The sequence below is a fragment of the Bombina bombina genome, chromosome 3, assembly GCF_027579735.1.
Source record: "Bombina bombina isolate aBomBom1 chromosome 3, aBomBom1.pri, whole genome shotgun sequence".
NCBI classification, from domain to species: domain Eukaryota; kingdom Metazoa; phylum Chordata; class Amphibia; order Anura; family Bombinatoridae; genus Bombina; species Bombina bombina.
Genome location: NC_069501.1, coordinates 842,892,425 through 842,918,414, shown reverse-complemented (window position 1 = coordinate 842,918,414; position 25,990 = coordinate 842,892,425). Strand labels below are relative to the sequence as shown.

General features: G+C 39.3%; 1 protein-coding gene across 1 annotated transcript in view; it reads left to right on the top strand.

The window, feature by feature from the left end:
• NEPRO (nucleolus and neural progenitor protein) overlaps window positions 1–25,990 on the top strand; it is a 100,472-nt gene that overhangs the window by 38,842 nt on the left and 35,640 nt on the right. Inside the window, 8 exon segments of the mRNA XM_053707795.1 lie at window positions 12,899–12,933; window positions 12,935–12,970; window positions 12,972–13,012; window positions 19,732–19,809; window positions 20,511–20,646; window positions 20,649–20,694; window positions 20,697–20,849; window positions 23,710–23,771. Of these exon segments, the coding sequence (XP_053563770.1) occupies window positions 12,899–12,933; window positions 12,935–12,970; window positions 12,972–13,012; window positions 19,732–19,809; window positions 20,511–20,646; window positions 20,649–20,694; window positions 20,697–20,849; window positions 23,710–23,771 (587 nt within the window).

Genomic DNA, 25,990 nt, shown 5'->3' with positions numbered 1-25,990 from the left:
TAGGGTGTCTACTTTTCAAAAATATATGGTTTGTTGGGGGTAAATTACATTGGCTGGCTTCAGAAATGTTCCAAATAGGACATGGGTGCATGATGACAGATGTGAAAATTTCAAGTTGGAAAACTGGAATGCACCCCCTAAAAATAAGGCCTTTTAGCCCCCAGGGAACCCAACACACCTATACATGGGTGGTATCACTGTACTCAGGAGATGTTGTTGAACACATGTTGAGGTGTTTTTTGACAGTAACACATAACAGGAATTGAGAATCCATGCCTAAAGTACAATGTGTATGAAAAATAACACAAAAAAAATGACTACCCAAAAGTTTGCCAAAGACTGGTGCTTGAATTAGTGCATGGAAAGTGTTAAAATACCAGCATTTGAAATACCCTAGGGTGTCTACTTTTCAAAAATATATGGTTTGTTGGGGGTAAATTACATTGGCTGGCTTCAGAAATGTTCCAAATAGGACATGGGTGCATGATGACAGATGTGAAAATTTCAAGTTGGAAAACTGGAATGCGCCCCCTAAAAATAAGGCCTTTTAGCCCCCAGGGAACCCAACACACCTATACATGGGTGGTATCACTGTACTCAGGAGATGTTGTTGAACACATGTTGAGGTGTTTTTTGACAGTAACACATAACAGGAATTGAGAATCCATGCCTAAAGTACAATGTGTATGAAAAATAACACAAAAAAATGACTACCTAAAAGTTTGCCAAAGACTGGTGCTTGAATTAGTGCATGGAAAGTGTTAAAATACCAGCATTTGAAATACCCTAGGGTGTCTACTTTTCAAAAATATATGGTTTGTTGGGGGTAAATTACATTGGCTGGCTTCAGAAATGTTCCAAATAGGACATGGGTGCATGATGACAGATGTGAAAATTTCAAGTTGGAAAACTGGAATGCACCCCCTAAAAATAAGGCCTTTTAGCCCCCAGGGAACCCAACACACCTATACATGGGTGGTATCAATGTACTCAGGAGATGTTGTTGAACACATGTTGAGGTGTTTTTTGACAGTAACACATAACAGGAATTGAGAATCCATGCCTAAAGTACAATGTGTATGAAAAATAACACAAAAAAATGACTACCTAAAAGTTTGCCAAAGACTGGTGCTTGAATTAGTGCATGGAAAGTGTTAAAATACCAGCATTTGAAATACCCTAGGGTGTCTACTTTTCAAAAATATATGGTTTGTTGGGGGTAAATTACATTGGCTGGCTTCAGAAATGTTCCAAATAGGACATGGGTGCATGATGACAGATGTGAAAATTTCAAGTTGGAAAACTGGAATGCACCCCCTAAAAATAAGGCCTTTTAGCCCCCAGGGAACCCAACACACCTATACATGGGTGGTATCACTGTACTCAGGAGATGTTGTTGAACACATGTTGAGGTGTTTTTTGACAGTAACACATAACAGGAATTGAGAATCCATGTCTAAAGTACAATGTGTATGAAAAATAACACAAAAAAAATGACTACCTAAAAGTTTGCCAAAGACTGGTGCTTGAATTAGTGCATGGAAAGTGTTAAAATACCAGCATTTGAAATACCCTAGGGTGTCTACTTTTCAAAAATATATGGTTTGTTGGGGGTAAATTACATTGGCTGGCTTCAGAAATGTTCCAAATAGGACATGGGTGCATGATGACAGATGTGAAAATTTCAAGTTGGAAAACTGGAATGCGCCCCCTAAAAATAAGGCCTTTTAGCCCCCAGGGAACCCAACACACCTATACATGGGTGGTATCACTGTACTCAGGAGATGTTGTTGAATAGATATTGAGGTGTTTTTTGACAGTAACTCATAACAGGAATTGAGAATCCATGCCTAAAGTACAAAGTGTATGAAAAATAACACAAAACAATGACTACCCATAAGTTTGCCAAAGACTGGTGGTTGAATTAGTGCATGGAAAGTGTTAAAATACCAGCATTTGAAATACCCTAGGGTGTCTACTTTTCAAAAATATATGGTTTGTTGGGAGTAAATTACATTGGCTGGCTTCATAAATGTTCCAAATAGGACATGGGTGCATGATGACAGATGTGAAAATTCCAAGTTGGAAAACTGGAATGCACCTACCTAAAAATAAGGCCTTTTAGCCCCCAGAGAACCCGACACACCTATACATGGGTGGTATCACTGTACTCAGGAGATGTTGCTGAACACATATTGGGGTGTTATTTTGTAGTAACCCTTAACATTCTCAGTACATGTATTCTTAAATTGCTATTTTGTCAAAAATTCACCACTTATTTTTTTTCTTTTAAAACTTTGGCATTGATTGGTGCTAAAATGGTTGCATGAAGAGAGTCAAAATACCCCAAGTTTAATACCTTAGGTTGTCTTCTTTTTAAAAATATATACATGTGAAGGATTATTCAGTGATTCCTGACAGATATCAGTGTTCCAATGTAACTATCTCTAGTTTTGAAAAAATTTTTTTGGAAATAGCAGTGTGCTACTTGTACTTATTGCCCTATAACTTGCAAAAAAAAGCAAGGGGCATATAAACATTGGGTATTTCTAAACTCAGGACAAAAAATTGAAACTATTTAGCATGTTTTTTTTTGGTGGTTGTAGATGTGTAATAGATTTTGGGGGTCAAAGTTAGAAAAAGTGGGGGGCGGAGCCAACTGCTGAGAGAGCTGGACGTGTGTCTGTGCAGCTCCGGGTCCTTAGATATAATTATTGGTCTTAAAGGATATATAAAGAGCCCAAATTTTTCCCATTTAACCTTAGAAAGCTAATATTATCTATTGTATACTTCATATAACTGAAGATACTTCGCTTATTGAGCGCAACGCCGATCCCCGCTTTTAAACGGCACCACGAGGAGATTCCAGACAGCATCTACATTTCAGAGGAGCTGCTAATATGGAGGCCCTGGTAATTTGGGAGCAACGTATTCAACAACTCCTGAAGCAGCACTTTAAGAGTATGAGGGACGATCTAGAGTCGCTACTACTAGCCCTCTCGCCGCAGCTGAATCACGCAGCTAAGAACACAGACCCTATACAATGTGCCGGGGGCTATGCGACACACATTGACAGAGTTACGCAGCGTTCTGGGCCCTACGAGGTGGGTAGACCATTGGATTCTTTACCCCCACTAGCTATGCAGGAGAATCCAGGAACCGGGGAGTCATTGGACTCAGTTGCACCTGATATGACTGCATTCAGTGAACCGGAGACTGGTTACAGAGGCAATCAAAGCGATCGCGGTGAGTTTCCTATCCTCCTGCGCATTCAGCCAAATGGCGGCTACAGTAAATGATAGTATCTTGAGATACTTACTGAGACATTTTCAAGTGCATTAAGGATGGTCCTATACATGTCGGGAGACAGTTAACTGTAAACACCAGCTCCACACGTCTCTATAACGCTCTATTGGCACTAATTAAATATGGATGCACATATCCCTTTGTTTCCATAGGCACACAGCAGCAACAAAAGAAACAGGGGGATCGGCTAAGAGACTTTGTTTTTTTTGGATGTATAATTACCCTTTAGGGACAATTTACTGAGATGGTGGTCATTTCATCTAGGGTAATATTTATGCACAAGTTAACATATGGATCTCCATTGGGTAGATTTACTGTGTTTTATGGTGGGCATTTCAATGTAAATCGTGCTGAAAAGTACTTCAGGATATTGACTATCTATTCCATAAATATAGGATGTATTTGGGGTCTAACATTGTTTGCTCTACTCTATGTATTCACTTCTATTGTATTTAAGCGTTCACTCAAGCACATCTTTTGTTTTATATAATATGAAGTGGAAGGACAATTCTGTTACCAATGAAGATCTGCAGATCTGATTCGACATTTCAGTACTTTTTGAGGCTCAAATTTTATATTTATATTTTTTTCTCTCTTTATTTTTTCTTCTAGAACTTTATGTTGAATGTTACATATGAAACATATTGTCTACCAACTTTTTATTTATAACTGATGCATAGTTTTTATATGAACTCAATGTAGTGCTTACAATACTCTGTTACTGACAGACTATTAACCTAAGCATACTCTGCTGCAGATTTGCCTTTCTCCATATTTCATCCTCTGTTCTTATGTATTATTTAGTTAATATAGATTGCATACCTATATTTTAGTTTGAGATTTGTCTGTTATAAATATAATTAATAAGCCTAGATCTTAGTAATTTCAATCTAAAGTACACTGTTCTAAATACCTTTAAAAATGACTCCAGAAAGTAATGCAGTAACAGCACTTGTTTTCAAATATCCAGCTTTACACTGTCTGTTTAGAACTAAGTATTAAGCTCTTGTTATATCCCACTGTGAGTTTATGAATGTACCAGTATGATTGTGCCTGACATTGATGTTTTGGTACTAACACTCTTTAAGCCATAATATGTTAGCTCTGATAGTTTTTATTTTGACAGATTTTATATATGTTCTCATTCTCCGAGCTATAGTGTCCTGTTCTTATGTCTTCTGTCACCTCCTATTCACATTTATATAGAAGCCTAATTGCTCTCCACATACCAGTATATGAAACGTATTTGTACCAGTGTTATGGTGCCTGACATTAATATTTTGGTACTAACACCTTCAGCCATAATATGTTAGCTCGTTAGTTTTATTATGACAGATCCTATATATGTTTTCATTCTCTGACTATGTTCCTGTTTCTCATGTCTTCTGTCACCTCCTATTCACATTTATATAGAAGCTTAATAGCTCTCCACATACCAGTATGTGTAACGTATTCAACTGCCTATTAGGGCTCTTATCTTTACTGCCGCAGGGCATAGGGCCCGTGTCCTGTGGCAGATTTAATTTTTTTCCGTCACTATCTTACAGTATCTTGACCTGGTAGCAATTGGGTTATTATAGTGACTATGTGGATTTCCATGTCACAATTTGTGGAGTTAATTCAGGCACGACACTAGTGCTTCTATGGCTTTCTTTACACACCGCTCAGTATTTTGAGCCGACTGCAACTATGAGGTGTACTATACATTTCACAATTACTGGGGTAAGTCAGGTTTAACGTTAAGTACCTACGAAAAGAGGAACTCCGGTTCAACAGATATAATGACCCCCGTACCCCCCCCCATACTATAGTACTCAGGATAGGGCTGGATTCATCCTGAGGTCTTTAAAGCGGTTTTTTCTCGTCGCACACTGCAATTAACCTATGGTTCTATATATTCTTTATATCATATATTAACCTACCTAGTTTAAACAACCACCTATAGGAGTTAGCCCAATTACAACCCATTTCATGTGCATCTGTTTGGCAAATTCAGAAGACATACTGACATCTCTGTCTGCTTCTCATAGATAACCCATCACGCTCCACCCCCCCACCTCCACCTAATATGCCTCCCCTAGTGGGAGGATTGAATACGCGGTTTCTCTTACATATACCGCACCCTATTTACCCTCCTTTCTACAAAATCTTGCAGGTTATCATTATACTCAGTTTTATTTCTCTCTAACCTACGCAAGATTGTCCAAATATATATATATAATTATATATATATATATGCACGTAATAAAATTATCCCTTTGGCACTTTATTTAACCTACACACTATTCATATTAGTATGAGATAAAATATTAAAAAACTGAGGTTTACTAACGAGATCCACAAGTGGTCTTCCTTCGTTTGCACATGCCTTCTTTTATCTTAATGCTTGTGATGGTCCAAGGAGTGGCCTAGTATTTTATTTAAAAGGCATCTCACTGTTTGGCATTCTATGTATCTCATGGTTGCATGATATGTTAATTGTTACACTTATGTTATTTCCTGTGTTTGTCTTTTCATTCACGTAACACTAAACCTTACTGTATGTGACATGCAATGCAAGAACCTGTTTTTATGACTATTGTATGCCTTTGAATATTCCTCAATAAAAATTATTAAAAAAAAAAAAAGTTAGAAAAAGTGTGTTTTTTTCCATTTTTTCCTCATACTTTATATTTTTTTTTTATAGTAAATTATAAGATATGATGAAAATAATGGTATCTTTAGAAAGTTCATGTAATGGCGAGAAAAACAGTATATAATATGTGTGGGTACAGTAAATGAATACGAGGAAAATTACAGCTAAACACAAACAGTGCAGAAATGTAAAAATAGCCATTGTCATTAAGGGTAAGAAATTTGAAAAATGGTCCGGTCATTAAGGGTTAAAGAGACATATTTTGTACACTTAAAAATGTGGCCCAAGATGATTCTCAGACAGAAGGTAACGAGGTTAGCCCGTCAACCTCTCCCCAAGTTTCACAACCAGTTACGCCCGCTCAAGTGACGCCTAGCACCTCTAGTGCGTCTAACTCTTTTACCTTGCAAGACTTGGCTGCAGTTATGAATAATACCCTTTCAGTGTTCTTATCTAAACTGCCCGTGTTACCTGCAAAGCGTGATAGCTCTGTTTTAAAGAACAGATAATGAGCATTCTGACGCTTTAGTAGCTGTATCCGATATACCCTCACAAACACATCTGAAGTGGGGCGAGGGATGTGCTGTCTGAGGGAGAAATTTCCGATTCAGGAAAGGTTTCTCCTCAGACAGATTCAGAATACGTTGGCTTTTAAATTAAACTAGAGACAACTCCGCTTATTGCTCAGGGAGGTATTAGTTACTCTGGATGACTGCGACCCTATGGTGGGTTCCAGAGAAATTGTGTAAAATGGACAAGTACCTAGAAGTTCCTGTTTACACTGATGTGTTCCCGGTCTCTAAGAGGATTGCGGATATCATACTAGGGAGTGGGAATAAACCCAGGTATTCCTTTCGTTCCCCCTCCTGTTCCCCATATCTAACCCCATGCGGGACTCGTGGCAGGACGGTCCTAAGGTGGAGGGGGCTGTTTCTTACACTTGCTAAACGCACAACTATACCAATCGAAGACAGTTGTGCTTTTAAAGACCCTATGGATAAAAAATTAGTTTTACTTAAGAAAATTTTGTTCAACAAGATTTTCTTCTCCAACCTATTGCGTGCATTGTTCCTGTAACCACTGCAGCTGCTTTCTGTTCGAGGCGCTGGAAGATGCGCTCCAGACGGAGACCCTCATATGAGGACATTATGGACAGAATTAAGGCTCTTAAGCTGGCTAATTCTTTATCACAGATGGCGCTTTCCAACTAGCTAAGTTAGCGGCAAAAAATTCAGGTTTCGACATTTTAGCGCGCAGGGCGCTATAGCTAAAGTCCTGGTCGGAGCCGATGTGTCGTCAAAATCCAAACTATTGAACATCCCTTTCAAAGGAAAGACCCTCTTCGGGCCTGAAATTGAAAGAGATTATTTCATAAAGCACTGGGGGAAAAGGCCATGCTTTCCTCATCCTCTCCCCTGCTGCAAAGCAAGAGGGTAACACTTCACAACCCAGGCAGCCTGGAAACCTTACCAGGGCTGGAGCAAGGTAAACAGGCCAAGAAGCCTGCAGCTGCCTCCAAGACAGCATGATGAGGTAGCCCCAGATCGGGGACCAGATCTAGTAGGGGGCAGATTCTCTCTCTTTCGCTCAGGCCTGGGCAAGAGATGTACACGATCCCTGGGCCTTAGAGATTGTATCCCAGGGATATCTTCTAGAATTCAAGGGAGGAAGGTTCCACATTTCTCGCCTGTCTTCAGACCAGGACCAAAGAAAGAGGGGTTCTTACGCTGTGTAGAAGACCTACATACAATGGGAGTGATCCACCCAGTTTCCAGTTGCGGAACAAGGGGCTGGGTTTTTACTCAAACCTGTTTGTGGTTCCAAAGAAAGAAGGGAACTTTAAGACCAATCCTGGATCTAAAAATTCTAAACAAATTCCTCAGAGTTCCATCATTTCAAGATGGGAGACCATTCGGACAATATTACCAATGATCCAGGAGGGTCAATATATGACCACCGTGATTTAAAGGATGCGTATCTGCACATTCTTATCCACGAAAGATCATCACCAGTTTCTCAGGTCTGCCTTTTCTGGACAAGCATTACCAGTTTGTGGCTCTTCCTTTTGGATTGGCCACTGCTCCCAGAATTTTCACAAAGGTGCTAGGGTCCTTCCTGGCGGTTCTAGGACCGCGGGGCATAGCAGTGGCGCTTATCTAGACGTCATCTTTAATTCAGGGCATCGACTTTCCAAAGAGCCAAGTCTCACAAGGAAAATTGTATTGGGCCTTTCTGAGGTCTCAACGGGTGGAAGGTGAACATCAAAAAGAGTTCTCTCTCCCCCCTCGCAAGAGTTTCCTTCCTAGGAACTCTAATAGACTCGGTAGAAATGAAAATATTTCTGACGGAGGTCAGAAAGTTAAAACTCTTAACCACTTGCCGAGCCATTCATGCCATTCCTCTGCCATCTGTAGCTCAGTGCATGGAGACAATCGGGCTAATGGTAGTGGCAATGGACATAGTCTCTTTTGCACTGATACACCTCAGACCACTGCAACTATGCATGCTCAAACAGTGGAATGGAGATTATGCAGATTTGTCTCCTCAAATACAGTTGGACCAGGAGACCAGTGATTCTCTTCTCTGGTGGTGGTCTCAGGGAATATGTTTCCGCAGACCAGAGTGGATCATCGTAACGACCGACGCCAGTCTGTTGGGCTGGGGTGCAGTCTGGGACTCCCTGAAAGCTCAGGGCTTATGGTCTCGGGAAGAAGCTCTTCTCCCGATAAACATTCTGGAACTGAGGGCGATATTCAACGTGCTCCAGGCATGGCCTCGGCTAGCTGCGGCCAAATTCATCAGATTTCAGTATGACAACATCACGACTGTAGCTTACGTCAATCATCAAGGGGGAACAAGGAGTTCCCTAGCAATGATGGAAGTAACAAAAATAATCCCGGTGGGCGGAGGATCACTCTTGCCATCTCTCAGCAATTCACCATCCCAGGAGTAGACAACTGGGAGGCGGATTTTCTAAGTCGTCAGACTTTTCACCCGGGGGATGGGAACTCCACCCAGAGTTATTTGCCCAGCTGACTCAGCTATGGGGCACTCCAGAATTGGATCTGATGGCGTCCCGTCAGAACAACCAAGCTTCCTCTTTTACGGGTCCAGATCCCGGGATCCCCAGGCGGTGCTGATAGATGCTCTAGCAGCGCCTTGGTCCTTCAATCTGGCCTATGTTTTTCCACCGTTTCTCTATCCTCCCTCATCTGGTTGCCAGATCAAGCAGGAGGAGGGCTTCAGTGATTCTAATAGCGCCTGCTGGCCACGCAGGACCTGGTATGCAGACCTAGTGGACATGTCATCTGTTCCACCACGGACACTACCAATGAGGCAGGACCTTCTAATACAAGGTCCTTTCAAACATCCAAATCGAATTTCTCTGCGTCTGACTGCTTGGAGATTGAACGCCTAATTCTATCAAAGCGTGGTTTCTCTGAGTCGGTTATTGATACCCTGATTCAGGCTAGAAAGCCTGTCACCAGGAAAATCTACCATAAGATTTGGCGAAAATATCTTTTTTGGTGCGAATCCAAGAGTTACTCATGGAGTAAGATTAGGATTCCCAGGATATTGTCCTTTCTCCAAGAAGGACTGGAGAAAGGATTATTAGCTAGTTCCTTAAAAGGACAGATATCTGCTTTGTCTATTCTTTTACACAAACGTCTGGCAGAGGTACCAGACGTTAAAGCGTTTAGTCAGGCTTTAGTCAGAATCAAGCCTGTTTATAGACCTGTGGCTCCGCAATGGAGTCTGAATCTAGTTCTTTCAGTTCTACAAGGGGTTCCGTTTGAACCTTTACTTTCCATAGATATTAAGCTTTTATCTTGGAAAGTTTTGTTTTTGGTAGCTATCTCTTCTGCTCGAAGAGTTTCAGAGTTATCTGCTTTACAGTGTGATTCACCTTACCTGGTTTTTCCATGCAGATAAGGTAGTTTTGCGTACCAAACCCGGGGGGGGGTTTTCTTCCTAAGGTTGTGTCTAATAAGAAGATATTAACCAGGAAACTGTTGTTCCTTCTCTGTGTCCTAATCCTTCTTCGAAGAAGGGAACCGTCTTTTACACAATCTTGAGGTGGTTCGTGCTTTAAAGTTCTATTTACAAGCAACTAAGGAATTTCAGACAAACAACTTCATTGTTTGTTATCTTTCTGGTAAGAGGGAGAGGTCAGAAAGCGACTGCTACCTCTCTTTCCTTTTGCTGAAAAGCATCATCCCGTTGGCCTATGAGACTGCTGGCCAGCAGCCTCCCGAAACAATTACTGCTCATTCTACCAGAGCAGTGGCTTCCACATGGGCTTTTAAAAATGAGGCTTCTGTTGAACAGATTTGCAAGGCAGCGACTTGGTCTTCGCTGCATACTTTTTTCCAAATTTTCCAAATTCAATACTTTTGCTTCTTCAGAGGCTATTTTTGGGAGAAAGTTTTTACAAGCAGTGGTGCCTTCCGTTAAGGTAACCTGTCTTGTTCCCTCTCCTTCATCCGTGTCCTAAAGCTTTGGTATTGGTATCCCACACAGTAAAGGATGAAATCCGTGGACTCGATACATGTTACAACAGAAAACAGGAATTTATGCTTACCTGATAAATTACTTTCTCTTGTGATGTATCGAGTCCACGGCCCGCCCTGGCTATTAAGTCACGTAGTGTTTTTGTTTAAACTACAGTCACCACTGCACCCTATGGTTTCTCCTTTTTTCTTCCTAACCTTCGGTCGAATTACTGGGGGGTGGAGCTAGAGGGGGAGCTATATGGACAGCTCTGCTGTGTGCTCTCTTTGCCACTTCCTGTTGGGAAGGAGAATATCCCACAAGTAAAGGATGAATCCGTGGACGGCGATACATCACAAGAGAAAGTAATTTATCAGGTAAGCATAAATTCTGTTTTTTAGGCTAGCTTTATCTTGCATCTTTATTTCACCTAGGGATCTTATCACATCTGCTGCCTGCAGAGTACCAGGTTGAAACCACCAATGCCTTGTTCAACTTTACCACATGACCCCAACCATCATAAGCCTCCCACCTGTTTGTTCTGACCTAGATAAGCATTGTCTAACAATGCCACGAACCTGCTGTATTCTCCTTTCTTCATAATAGGGTTTAACAATATCATTCCAATTGTACCAAAATGTACTTCACTAAGTAGGAAGAGATGGGGACCCACTACAATTTCAAATTCTTCATGCCTAATTACCAATCCCCAGTTCTTCTTAACCAAACATGACACCAACCTTAGTCACCTTTTTATGAAAGTGTCCCAGCCTCATTCCATGTCATATGTCAACTATTCCTTTTGTCATTTTTTTTTTGCAAACAATCTCAAAATAGTGTTGATAAATTTTGTTCCCCCCCCCCCCCTGCAATTATCTAAAGGCCTTTCAGAACCTGTATCAGAACCCTGTTTGGTTTATTCAAACTCCAGGGTGTCTACTATGTCTCGCTCACATGACAGCCTACAACCTCTGCTGAGGTCGTGGGGAGTCCTTAAAGGGACACTGTAACCCAAAATTTTTTCTTTGTAATTCAGAAAGAGCATGCAATTTTCAGCAACTTTCTAATTTACTCCTATTATCAATTTTTCTTCATTCTCGTTGCTATCATTATTTGAAAAAGAAGGCATCTAAGCTTTTTTTTTTGTTTCAGTACTCTGGGACAGCACTTTTTTATTGTGGATGAATTTATCCACCAATCAGCAAGGACAACCCAGGTTGTTCACCAAAAATGGGCCGGCATCTAAACTTACATTCTTGCATTTCAAATAAACAGAACAAGAGGAATGAAGAAAATTTGATAATAGGAGTAAATTAGAAAGTTGCTTAAAAGTTCATGCTCAATCTGAATCACGAAAGAATTTTTTGGGTACAAGCAGCCCATGGCTGAAACATATTTTTGGCTAAGAGGTGACTTTTTCACCTCTTAGACCATTAGCCATGCTGGTAAATTCCGGCTTGGCGCCCATGGGGAGTCGGATTACCGCATGGCTATTGGCTAAGATGTGAAAAATGTCACCTCTTAGTCAAAAATTTTTTTAGCCATGCGCTGCTTGTAGGAGCTAAGATCGGCGATCGATTGAATCAAATAAAGGAGCTTTCTACATGAAGTATCTTATACTTCATGAATGAAAGTGCCCTATTATTTGTTTCAATAGTAAATCCAGCGTTTGTAAAATCCTAGGATTACTTTCACTTTAACATCATCCGTCTTTTTGCCTAGTAGGCAGTATGGGTGAAAGTCTCCTTAAGGGTTATGGGGGAAACGAGATGTGGACTCCCTGCCTAGTGTATCTAAAGGGCTATGGTTGCTTCTTACTGACGAAGCCCACAGAAGGCAAAAACAATTGTTTGGGGTTGCCGTTTTCATTGTTAGTGGGGGATTGCCTGGTATTTTTGAAACGGGACTGTCCTTTTTAGGTTGATCAGACTGATATACATAGGAAATGGCCGCCTCTGTGAAAGGCACAATTGGGCTAAAAGCTGGTACAAGCTACTGAGCAATTGTTCATTTCTGGTTGTTTGCTTCTTTCTCTGTATAATCTGGGTGAAAAGGTGGCTCTGGTTTACAGCTGGGGTAGGAAGTTGAATTTGGAAGTGTTCCCCTTTTCTGTGATACCAAACTGTTCTATATTTTCCTAATGGTGCTGTGTTCTCTAAAAGGGATGTTGGCTAATAAAAGTTTTGCTCAGTCTGCTATATTCCATAGATTGGAAATGCTGTATAAATGAAAAATTATAGCCTTTTATTATTCCAATTGTAATCATAGCCTTGTGTAACATAAATTGTGCAATTACATGCAATAATTGGATTTTCACTATAATTTATATGTCAAGTATAACATCGGAATATTCATATTCACAAAATATTAATATGCCAATTAATATATGATGTTCTAATTAATTTACAATAGTGTTTTATATTGCATCTACAAATAATGCTTTTTCTTGGTTTTTGTAGCAAACAGAAACTCACTGCTCTTTACCTAGTCAGCCAATCATAGGAACTTTTATCTGTGAAGATTCTGGGTGCCTGCAAGTTTAATCCTGCGTCTCATGGATTGTTGTTGCAAAGCTTTCCAGTATCCTTTTTTGTGACCTAAATATAAGCATTTCTCTTACATAATTAATTTCTCAAATATAAGTTGTAATATGGGTTGGAAGACAAGTTAGAGAGAGTCTGTAGATGGAGTTACATCTAGAGAACTTAAAGAGTGACATAAAGTCTGATCTGCACTCTCCTGCACAAAATTATTTATTAGCTCAACAATTAGTTTTCAAAAGTATAGTCAATAAACTACCTTAGTATGTGCTTTACTAAATATTATTCTATAAATGCCTTGTAGGGTTTAAAAGCACACATTTACTGTGCTGGAGGTCAATGGGCATCATAAATACTGTTAAAGGGACTTGATACCCGAATGTTAAAGCACTTGAAAGTAATACATCATAGCTGTCAAAAGCTGGCTTAGAAAATATCACATGAACATCTCTATTTAAAAAAGGGAAGTTATTTACCACAAAACTTCCTAAGTATTCACACTGCAAAGAGACTTTGAGCAGCCAATTGAGGGATACTTGTACCAGGGACTTGCATGTTATTTCCCTATTCAGTTTAAGGAGGTTTACTTTGAAATCTCACACGATTTCAGTGAAATATTATGTGATCAAAGCAATGTATTGACCTTAACACTGCTGCTGGACAGTAGCTGAAGGTATGTTACCAAAGCACTTAATCTGGTGAGCTAAAGACATTTTGAGGTAAAATATCTTCCCTTTTTACATAGAGATGTTCAGGGAGGAATTTTCATGTCAGCTTTTTACAGTTATCTGCATCACTTTCAAGTTATTTTTAGCATATGAGTATTTTGTCCTTTAATTCAAATCATTCTATAAAAGATGCCACGTAGGGCTTAAAAGCACATATTTACTGTACTGTGCTGGATTCAATGCTGGCACAGTTGCTGTTGAATTCAAAACACGCAATGTATGAAAAAAAACACTGTCAATGCTGGCGGGAAAATGCCATTGGGTGGTGACATAGTATAAAATGGCATATCTTTTATAGGTGGTGTCAGATGGGGCTCTACTCAAAATCTAACTTATTGTTATGGAGCAGTTTCAGAACAAATTTTGTGTTCTTACTTAATTATGTCTAGACCCTCAATTAAAACAGGGAAGGAAAACTATCGTAGAAATATTTACTAACATAATAGTAAAAGTAAAAAAAAGCTTTGAAATTCCTTATTGAAATACATTGTTAATTGGAATCTGCTCAGGTTGTTCCTTTATAACTGCAACTTCTTGTTATATTAACCAGAAAAACAAAGATTCAGTAAACACTTGTAATTACAAGATTTTCTCCAACATGTTGTGTGCCGGTCCCACGGCGTCATCCTTACTTGTGGGATATTCTCTTCCCCAACAGGAATGGCAAAGAGCCCAGCAAAGCTGGTCACATGATCCCTCCTAGGCCTCCGCCTTCCCCAGTCATTCTCTTTGCCTGTTGTACAGGCAACATCTCCAGCGAGATGGCTTAGAGTTTTTTGTGATTAAACTGTAGTTTTTATTCTTCAATCAAGAGTTTGTTATTTTAAAATAGTGCTGGTATGTACTAATTTACTCTGAAACAGAAATAGGATATGAAGATTTCTGTTTGTAAGAGGAAAATGAATATAAGCAATCGTTACTAAAATCGATGGCTTTTCCACACAGGAACTGTTGAGAGGAATTAACTTCAGGTTGGGGGAAACACTGAGCAGGACTTTTGCTGCTTGAGGTATTACACATTTCAAACAAGACTTGGTAATGCTGGAAGCTGTCAATTTCCCTATGGGATCCGGGTAAGCCTATTTTTATTAAAATAGATAAAGGGCTTCACAAGGGGCTTTAAAGACTGGTAGACATTTTTCTGGGCTAAAACGATTGATATATAAGCATTTTTAATACTTCATAGTTTTGAGGAGGTTTATTTATTCTTGGGAATTATGTAAAAATAACCGGCAGGCACTGTATTGAACACCTTTTTCACTGGGGGCCTTCTCTAATCATAAGGCAGAGCCTCATTTTCGCGCCTCTATTGTGCAGGTTGTTTTGGGAAGCAAGACATGCAGATGCATGTGTGAGGAGCTCAGATACATAGAAAAAGCTTACTGAAGGCGTCATTTGGTATCGTATTCCCCTTTGGGCTTGGTTGGGTCTCAGCAAAGCAGATACCAGGGACTGTATAGGGGTTAAATATAAAAACGGCTCCGGTTCCGTTATTTTAAGAGTTAAAGCTTTCAAATTTGGTGTGCAATACTTTTAAGGCTTTAAGACACTGTGGTGAAATTTTGGTGAATTTTGAACAATTCCTTCATACTTTTTTCACATTTTCAGTAATAAAGTGTGTTCAGTTTAAAATTTAAAGTGACAGTAACGGTTTTATTTTAAAACGTTTTTTGTACTTTGTTATCAAGTTTATGCCTGTTTAACATGTCTGAACTATCAGATAGACTATGTTCTGTATGTGGGGAAGCCAAGGTTCCTTCTCATTTAAATTAGAGGGTTTGCTAAAAAGATGTTTGTTCAGCAAGGTTACCTTCTACAACCAATTTCATGCATGGTTCCTGTCACTACAGCAGCGTGTTTCTGTTTCGATGAACTAGAAAAGTCGCTCAATAAAGATTCTTCTTATGAGGAGATTATGGACAGAATTCATGCTCTCAAATTGGCTAACTTTTACTTTAGACGCCACTTTGCAATTGGCTAGATTAGCGGCGAAAAATTCAGGGTTTGCTATTGTGGCGCGCAGAGCACTTTGGCTAAAATCTTGGTCAGCGGATGCGTCTTCCAAGAACAAATTGCTTAACATACCTTTCAAGGGGAAAACGCTGTTTGGCCCTGACTTGAAAGAGATTATTTCTGATATCACTGGGGGTAAGGGGCCACGCCCTTCCTCAGGATAGGTCTTTCAAGGCTAAAAATAAACCAAATTTTCGTCCCTTTCGCAGAAACGACCAGCCCCAAGTGCTACATCCTCTAAGCAAGAGGGTAATACTTCTCAACCAAGCCAGCCTGGAGGCCAATGCAAGGCTGGAACAAAGGTAAGCAGGCCAAGAAACCTGCCACTGCTACCAAGACAGCATGAGATGTTGGCCCCCGATCCGGGACCGGATCTGGTGGGGGGCAGACTTTCTCTCTTCGCTCAGGCGTGGGCAAGAGATGTTCTGATCCTTGGGCGCTAGAAATAGTCCTCCCCAAGGTTATCTTCTGGAATTCAAGGGGCTTCCCCCAAGGGGGAGGTTCCACAGGTCTCATTGTCTTCAGACCACATAAAAAGACAGGCATTCTTACATTTGTAGAAGACCTGTAAAATTGGGAGTGATTCATCCTGTTCCATTAGGAGAACAAGGGATGGGATTCTACTCCAACCTGTTCATAGTTCCCAAAAAAGAGGGAACATTCAGACCAATCTTAGATCTCAAGATCCTAAACAAGTTTCTCAAGGTTCCATCGTTCAAAATGGAAACCATTCGGACAATTCTTCCTTCCATCCAGGAAGGTCAATTCATGACCACGGTGGATTTAAAGGATGCGTATCTACATATTCCTATCCACAAGGAACATCATCGGTTCCTAAGGTTCGCCTTTCTGGACAAGCATTACCAGTTTGTGGCACTTCCATTCGGATTAGCCACTGCTCCAAGAATTTTCACAAAGGTACTGGGGTCCCTTCTAGCGGTGCTACGACCAAGGGGCATTGCAGTAGTACCTTACTTGGACGACATACTGATTCAAGCGTCGTCCCTACCACAAGCAAAGGCTCATACGGACATTGTCCTGGCCTTTCTCAGATCTCACGGGTGGAAAGTGAACGTAGAAAAAAGTTCTCTATCTCCGTCAACAAGAGTTCCCTTCCTGGGAACAATTATAGACTCCTTAGAAATGAGGATTTTTCTGACAGAGGCCAGAAAATCAAAACTTCTAAGCTCTTGTCAAGTACTTCATTCTGTTCCTCTTCCTTCCATAGCGCAGTGCATGGAAGTAATAGGTTTGATGGGCGCGGCACTGGACATAGTTCCTTTTGCGCGAATTCATCTGAGACCATTACAACTGTGCATGCTCAGTCAGTGGAATGGGGATTATACAGACTTGGTCTCCGACGATACAAGTTAGATCAAGAGGACCAGAGATTCACTCCGTTGGTGCTGACCCTGGACAACCTGTCACAGGGGATGAGCTTCCGCAGACCAGAGTGGGTCATTGTCACGACCGACCGCCAGTCTGGTGGGCTGGGGGCGCGGTCTGGGAACCCCTGAAAGCTCAGGGTCTTTGGTCTCGGGAAGAATCTCTTCTCCCCATAAATATTCTGGAACTGAGAGCGATATTCAATGCTCTCAAGGGCTTGGCCTCAGCTAGCAAAGGCCAAATTCATACGGTTTCAATCAGACAACATGACGACTGTTGCGTATATCAACCATCAGGGGGGAACAAGGAGTTCCCTGGCGATGGAAGAAGTGACCCAAAATCATTCAATGGGCGGAGACTCACTCCTGCCACTTGTCCTGCAATCCACATCCCAGGAGTGGAAAACTGGGAAGCGGATTTTCTGAGTCGTCAGACATTTCATCCGGGGGAGTGGGAACTCCATCCGGAAATCTTTGCCCAAATTACTCAATTGTGGGGCATTCCAGACATGGATCTGATGGCCTCTCGTCAGAACTTCAAGGTTCCTTGCTACGGGGTCCAGATCCAGGGATCCCAAGGCGACTCTAGTAGATGCACTAGTAGCACCTTGGACCTTCAACCTAGCTTATGTATTTCCTCACCGTTTCCCTCTCATCCCCAGGCTGGTAGCCAGGATCAATCAGGAGAGGGCATCAGTGATCTTGATAGCTCCTGCGTGGCCACGCAGGACTTGGTATGCAGACCTGGTGAATATGTCATCGGCTCCACCATGGAAGCTACCTTTGAGACAGGACCTTCTTGTTCAAGGGTCCGTTCGAACATCCGAATCTGGCCTCACTCCAACTGACTGCTTGGAGATTGAACGCTTGATTTTATCAAAGCGAGGGTTCTCAGATTCTGTCCATTGATACTCTTGTTCAGGCCAGAAAGCCTGTAACTAGAAAAATCTACCATAAAATATGGAAAGAATATATCTGTTGGTGTGAATCTAAAGGATTCCCATGGAACAAGATAAAAATTCCTAAGATTCTATCCTTTCTTCAAGAAGGTTTGGAGAAAGGATTATCTGCAAGTTCTTTGAATGGGACAGATTTCTGCTTTATCTGTTTTACTTCACAAAAAGCTGGCGCTGTGCCAGATGTTCAAGCTTTTGTTCAGGCTCTGGTTAGAATCTAGCCTGTTTACAAACCTTTGACTCCTCCTTGGAGTCTCAATTTAGTTCTTTCAGTTCTTCAGGGGGTTCCGTTTGAACCCTTACATTCTGTAGATATTAAGTTATTATCTTGGAAAGTTTTGTTTTTGGTTGCAATTTCTTCTGCTAGAAGAGTTTCAGAGTTATCTGCTCTGCAGTGTTCTCCTCCTTATCTGGTGTTCCATGCAGATAAGGTGGTTTTGCGTACTAAACCTGGTTTTCTTCCGAAAGTTGTTTCTAACAAAAACATTAACCAGGAGATAGTCGTGCCTTCTTTGTGTCCGAATCCAGTTTCAAAGAAGGAACGTTGTTGGCACAATTTGGATGTAGTTCGTGCTCTAAAATTCTATTAGAGGCTACAAAGGATTTCAGACAAACATCTTCCTTGTTTGTTGTTTATTCTGGTAAAAGGAGAGGTCAAAAAGCAACTTCTACCTCTCTCTCTTTTTGGCTTAAAAGCATCATCAGATTGGCTTATGAGACTGCCGGATGGCAGCCTCCTGAAAGAATCACAGCTCATTCCACTAGGGCTGTGGCTTCCACATGGGCCTTCAAGAACGAGGCTTCTGTTGATCAGATATGTAAGGCAGCGACTTGGTCTTCACTGCACACTTTTACCAAATTTTACAAATTTGATACTTTGCTTCTTCTGAGGCTATTTTTGGGAGAAAGGTTTTGCAAACCGTGGTGCCTTCCATCTAGGTGACCTGATTTGCTCCCTCCCATCATCCGTGTCCTAAAGCTTTGGTATTGGTTCCCACAAGTAAGGATGACGCCGTGGACCGGACACACCTATGTTGGAGAAAACAGAATTTATGTTTACCTGATAAATTACTTTCTCCAACGGTGTGTCCGGCCCAAGGGCCCGCCCTGGTTTTTTAATCAGGTCTGATAATTTATTTTCTTTAACTACAGTCACCACGGTATCATATGATTTCTCCTATGCAAATATTCCTCCTTTACGTCGGTCGAATGACTGGGGAAGGCGGAGCCTAGGAGGGGATCATGTGGACCAGCTTTGCTGGGCTCTTTGCCATTTCCTGTTGGGGAAGAGAATATCCCACAAGTAAGGATGACGCCGTGGACCGGACACACCGTTGGAGAAAGTAATTTATCAGGTAAACATAAATTCTGTTTTTCTGTGGTCTTACAATAAATTAACATACTATGTGAGTGTGAAATACTTTTGAAATACATTAACACTTTATGTGCTGCAGTTGTTTTTCCAAAAACCCAATTCTTCCCACCACCTTATTTAGAGGAGCCAATCTGGACTTGTTACTGGAGTAGACGAGGATTACCACTGTAATTTTGTTATCAAAACTTAAAAGTTGTTTACTGTCCATTTAGTAAGCAAATTCTGTATATTTATTTATTCTGATTATAATGCTATAAACATCTTAGATTTGTTTTATTCTTTACATCCATAACTTAAACAAGTTTATGTCTTCAGCATCTGAACCTTGAAGAGTTTATGGTGATGAATGTTGTACTATTAGGATTGTTGAGTCGCTTATGGTTTGTATTCACATTTTATAATACATTACATAGAAGTGCTGTATATACATAAATCTGTAATTTTCACATAGCATATGCTGCACCATCTATATTTTTGCGAGATACGTTTATTTAAAAAAAACAAAAAACCTTTGTGTGTATGTATATATGTATATATATGTATGTATGTGTATCTGTGTATATAAATATATATATATATATATATATATATATATATATTATATATATATATATATATATATATATATATATATATATATATATATATATATAGTATATGATGGGTATATGTATATATATATAGATATATATATATAATATATATATATTTGTAAAACTTCTATAGTCTGTTATTATTGCTATTGGATTATTTTTATTATTTCTAGGGATGGCCGCATGTTTTGAAAAGTAATATTTAAAAGGTAGAACGCACGTCCCTACTAGTCATTTGTATGGTACCGCTTAATTGTTCCTTATTTCTTAGTTTCAAATGCTTCAAATTAATTTAAATGGAAAACTTCTGAAATATAGAAATGCAACTATGTTCATTTGTAGATGGGATTTTCCTTTTCACTATCAGTTTAGAGGCACATAGTATACAGCAATATGAGCATCCGAAAATGCTTTGGAGTGTTTTTCTTATTGTATTTTTTTACTTTATGTAAAAATGGCATTTTTACTGATTCTCAATTTTTTTGCAGGGTATTGCACAGAGGAGTATTAATTAAACTCATATATTTGTACGGAGCCCAGATCTCCTTGCAGCATGAGGTATCGTGCTTCCAGAATATGCCCTACATAAAAGGCTTTGACTTTCCTACAAAGATTGAGGACCACCCTTGGGCATTGAGTTATTAGATACTCTTAAGAGAGAGCTACCTCACATATCTTCAAGAAAAGAATCGCCACAGTACTAAATAAAATATTTTTGACAAAAAAGCTAAAGGATAAAGCTAAAGCTAAAATGGTAAAACTACCGGAAAGAAGAAAAAACATTATTGATTTGGGCAAACCAATAAATATGGATAGAAAGAAGAAAGGTAACCCCCTCTTATTGTATTAAACATTATTAGGTTTCATTTAAAAATTACCAACAGATCCAGACTCAAAGAACTTGATTCATGGCATAGATGTGAACATATTTGTCGCTGTTGTTTTTTTATTATTAGTATTAATAGTAATATTATTATAGTTATGTGTTTTATTTGTGATGTTCTAAAATACTCCACAAAGCTATACAGACGTGGGATAAATATATAGTGAAAACGGCCACTAAGCGTCCAAATTAAATGTTCTTGGTCTCCAAAAAGCTTAAATGGACATAAAAGTGCAATAATCTATAAGGTCATCTCCAATGCCCTACTTGGTAGGTAGATGTGCTTTGCTTTATCAGTTGCGCCAATGAGAAGTTTGTATGTGTGTTGCCACCAATTACTAGTTTGCTTCCAGCAGTGCATTGCTGCTCCTTAGCCTACCTAGGTATGCTTTTCAACACAAGATACCAACAGGACAAAGTAAATTTGATAACAGAAATAAATTGAAAATGTCTGTTAAAATAACATGTTCTATCTGAACTATGAAAGTTTAATTTTGACTTTTTCGTGTCCCTTTTAAATCTGCATATTCACATGCAAAGCCACAGTAAAGTTTTCTCAAACATAACTTAGGGAAATAAGCATTTAAATAACACTTAGTTATGTAACGTAGTAGGAGTTGACCGATTTATCGGAGACTTACCGATATTACCGATATGGAGCAGATCAAAAGTTATTTAGCTCTGTGTACTTCAGGGAAACTATGTAGTTTTAAGTGACTCAAATCATCACACAAATCATCAATAGCACATATAAGCTGGACATAGCATAGCATCTAATAATAAATAGCACTGATAACCGAGTCCATGCCCAGGTGTTCCTGGGAGCTCAGTTACCAACTACCATACCCCTAATGGCAGGCCTGTAGATGGACTTGCATAAAAAAAATATGATTTGTGAAATGGAAAATGTGATCTTTAAGTGGCACTTAAAGCTTCATAGTTTCCCTGAAGTACACAGAGCTAAATTACTTTTGATTTGCTCCTAGTGGTCAGCAATACATAAAATCAATCTGCTTGCTAATTGCTATCAGAACTAGAACATTATTTATTGCATTCTGATAAAGTGTACACATTTGCAAAACATTTCACTTAAGCTGCTATATTTGACGATTTTTTTTAATTTAAATATATTATTTCCCCCTTTGATGGGCATAAAAAAAAAAGATTTAAAAAAATTATAGTTCAGACACATCAATTAAATGTCCACAACAACAAACCTTGAGTAGAAAGCTATTAGTATAGGAGACTAGTATCAATATTCTCTAGCAGTGGATAACAATGTTCTGATGTTGTTTCACATGTATAAAACTGCCCATAAGTGACATAATAAGAAACTTATAGTTTACTCCTCAGTACCAGGGAAGGTGTTTGCAATCCAGTAAATATATGAGCATATTAAAAATTAAAGCAAATAAATAAATCTAGCACTGATATTCCAGCATATCATTTTTTTGCCTGTCAGTTTATATCTTTTTTACTTTACTTTTAAACCTTATCACTTTATTTTTCCCAGTTGTTTACTTTTAATGTTTAAAATTTTAATAAGCATGTTCAGTTTTATACCGGAATTGTGTAGAAATTTTGTTTTTTCAAAACTTTAAATGCACAGAATATCGGCCCCTGTTATCGGCCTGAAAGGTGGCCAATAATCGGTATTGGCCCTGAAAAAACTTTATCGGTCCATACCTATAACGTAGTAAACTAGCAGTTACATTTCTGTTATAACAAAATAGTATAATTTAATTGCACATATTGTGTGCTTGCAGGTTCTTGCAAAAGTTGATAAATAGTTTTAATTGAACCCTAAGTTATGTTTGAAATTATATGTGTATTTTTTGTTATGTTGTTTTTTCCAAATGAGCTTTGGGAAGAGTGAGGGAGACAAGTGTAACAATAGGTTTTAGGGAACTGTGTGTATAAAAGAGTACTGCAAAAATGTAATAAATACAAATAAATCGATGTCTGTATGATACAAAGTGGTTGTACAGGTAGCTGAAAGAGGGGGATGCTGCTCACCTGGCTTTTCCAAGTGTGCAGAGTAAGGACTGACTGACTTGAGTGGAATTTAAAGGGACAGTATACACTCATTTTCATATAACTGCATGTAATAGACACTACTATAAAGAATAAGTTGCACAGATACTGATATAAAAATCCAGTGTAAAACTGTTTAAAAACTTACTTAGAAGCTGTCAGTTTGGCTCTGTTGAAAAGGTAGCTGGAAAGCCCACAGCAAGTGGCAAATAAGACACTCCCCCCTCCCCCTTCTTTTGCATATGAAAAGACCCTTTACACAAACAGGAGCAAGCTGGAGAAGGTAGCTGACGGTATTCACATAAAACTTTGGGGCTTGGTTAAGAGTCTGAAAATCTGAGCAATGTTATTTAAAAATAAGCAAAACTAAACATTTATTTTAAAAAAAACCTTTATGGGCTATATAAATAGATCATCTACAAAACATTTATGCAAAGAAAAAATGAGTGTATAATGTCCCTTTAACAATAGAGTTATATAAATGAAGGAGTCTATCCTGTCTAAACAATAGAGGGTAATATGGTATTGCAAGTGTGCTAGAGCAGTGTTTCTCATCTCCAGTCCTCAACACACAGCTTTTAATAAAGCTAAACTAACGCTCAGGTGATCAGTAACCATAGATACTAACCTGCTCTCACCCATCAGCTGATTATTTCACCTGTGTTCCTGTTTGGGGTACGTGAGTACTGGGGTTGAGAAAACACTGTGCTAAAGTATCAAAATACAGTATCTTCTTCTTTTCACTGATTTTTATTCACATTTTCACATAGGTGAGTTCGGAACATTTGATGTCAGAACATTGTGTCATCCCGTAAAATCCAGCATTCATCCGGTAAGTTAAATCTGAATTTCCATTAGTAGTGCAGTAAATTGAAATTCTAAAGAACAGAGTGGCTATATATTTCCACTTGATGAAGATGAAAAGCTTTAAACCCTTCAGTGATAGCCAAATTTCTAACACACTGGTTTGCAGATCAATATTTTCGAACCTTTTAAAAGCTGAATATAATGTTATGCCTATTAAACACACAATTTTCTAAAAAAAAGTCTATTAACGCAGGGACAGATTTAGGTAATGCTGTAGGACATTCTCTGTCTGCTATTTTATTCTCCAATGTGCTGTTTTGAATTGTGGCCACCTTTTTATTTTTGCCTTCTCAAGCCAAAGTGCATATTTTTAGTTTTTCCTGGAGCCACAAAAAGGTTGGTATACTTTATTTGTTCTGTTTTTCTCCCAGAGGCCACAGACACTAGCGCAGAGGGCAACATGTGGCCTGACAGCCAACCATCCCTTAGAGCAGTGTTTTTCAACCAGTGTGCCGTGAGAGATCCTCAGGTGTGCCACGGCAGACTGACAACAGTGTGACATATTTTTTAAACTTTGCTTGTTTTTTACTCCCAGTGCAGGGGTAGTTTGTAGGAGGCATGGCATAACAGCACAATACATACAGTATGTGTGTGTTTGTATGTGTATATTTATATGCTGTATTAGGCTACAATGTGTGATTTTTTTTTTAAAATTTTGGGATGGTGGTGTGCCACAGGATTTTTTAATGTAAAAAAGTGTGCCATGGCAAACAAAAAGGTTAAAAATCACTGCCTTAGAGCATATTAGGGTAAAAAAAAACCCCCAGAAAATCTGAGGAACAATAAATCAAGTTATCCTTCCCCTCATTCACTATATGTTTTTAAAGGTTATTTAGGATTCAGTCCTGCAATGTGCAGTAGTGCTACATGAGACCTCTTCAAGGAGTCCATAATGAGGGAGGTACACCATTTAATTGTCTTTACTACCTTGCTTCAAAAAAAAAAAAAAATTCTCACAAATAAGGGCTGGATACTGGCAACTATAACAGGCACCAAATTGCAAAAGGGTTGCCAAAATACTCTTACCCAAGCATTTTAGTGCATTTCCTACTAAGCTACAGATGTAATGCAATGCTATAAATGCATTTTTAATAGATGTGGGGACAAACATCAAACATAATGCAATGTGTCTGTTTTCCCATCAGCCTTAACTTGCTTGCGATGCATTTTAGTTTATTCCATAGCAATATAGAGAAAGGCTGGTACAATATCCTATATTTGTATTTTCGATAGCAATATGGGGAGAGACTGGTACACTACTCTCTGTTTGAAGTGATAATCAGGAAGACTTCACCTGAACACACCTTTTTTGTGTGTTTTTTCTTTCACTCATAAGAGGGTGAAATTTTGAGACACCACATGTGGAATTATACTCCCCAAAATCCCTTAGTCAATTGTTTGCCTCCAACATAGAGTGTGTGCTGATCTACACATTGATAGTGGTTCTCAGAGACCCAATTTCCCCCTCATAGTGCTTTCTGGAAAGAGGGGATGACAGGAGTTCAGCCAGACAGTGAGGCATCTTCTCCCAGTGTCGAGAGATCACAGGCCTCCCAGGTTAAATTTGGATTAATTTTCCAATCCGCTGTTCTATAGTGTGCTGATCCTTGTGATATCCTTGGCACTGTGCTTGAACTGTCTTGGATGGACCATCTACTGACAGCAGTCATCTGCAGGTGAGGTAAGCACAGTAGACGAAGATGCTGACATCTTCACAAATTACCGGCTATTAGCATAAAAATGTGGACATAATTCATACATACTACATAACACATTTATGCAATTTAGGTACTTTTTTACTTTTTTTCTCTCTTAAGCATACTGATGCTTTTAGAATGCCATGACTGACTTAAGTGCTCTTTAGCAAAGCCACTCCTCACCTGCTCTATTTTTTTAGCTTCTACCACTGGGAAATAATGTTCATGCCTCCCAGTAGGGCTCGGAGCTTTAAGGGTTAACTTTTTGGCAGACCTTTTAGTGTGCCTTTTTTTCTGGCTCTGCAGTACGGGAAACCATCTTACAAGCTAACATATATCGGAGCTTCTTATATATATAATGTTAATACTATTTTACATTATTGTGCTGTTATTACTTAACATATTTATGGTCTGGTTAACTACCTTATTACCTGTTGTGAGGAGGCTGGTGTTTTCTGACTGCTTTGTTCCCCCTTAGGGGCTTACT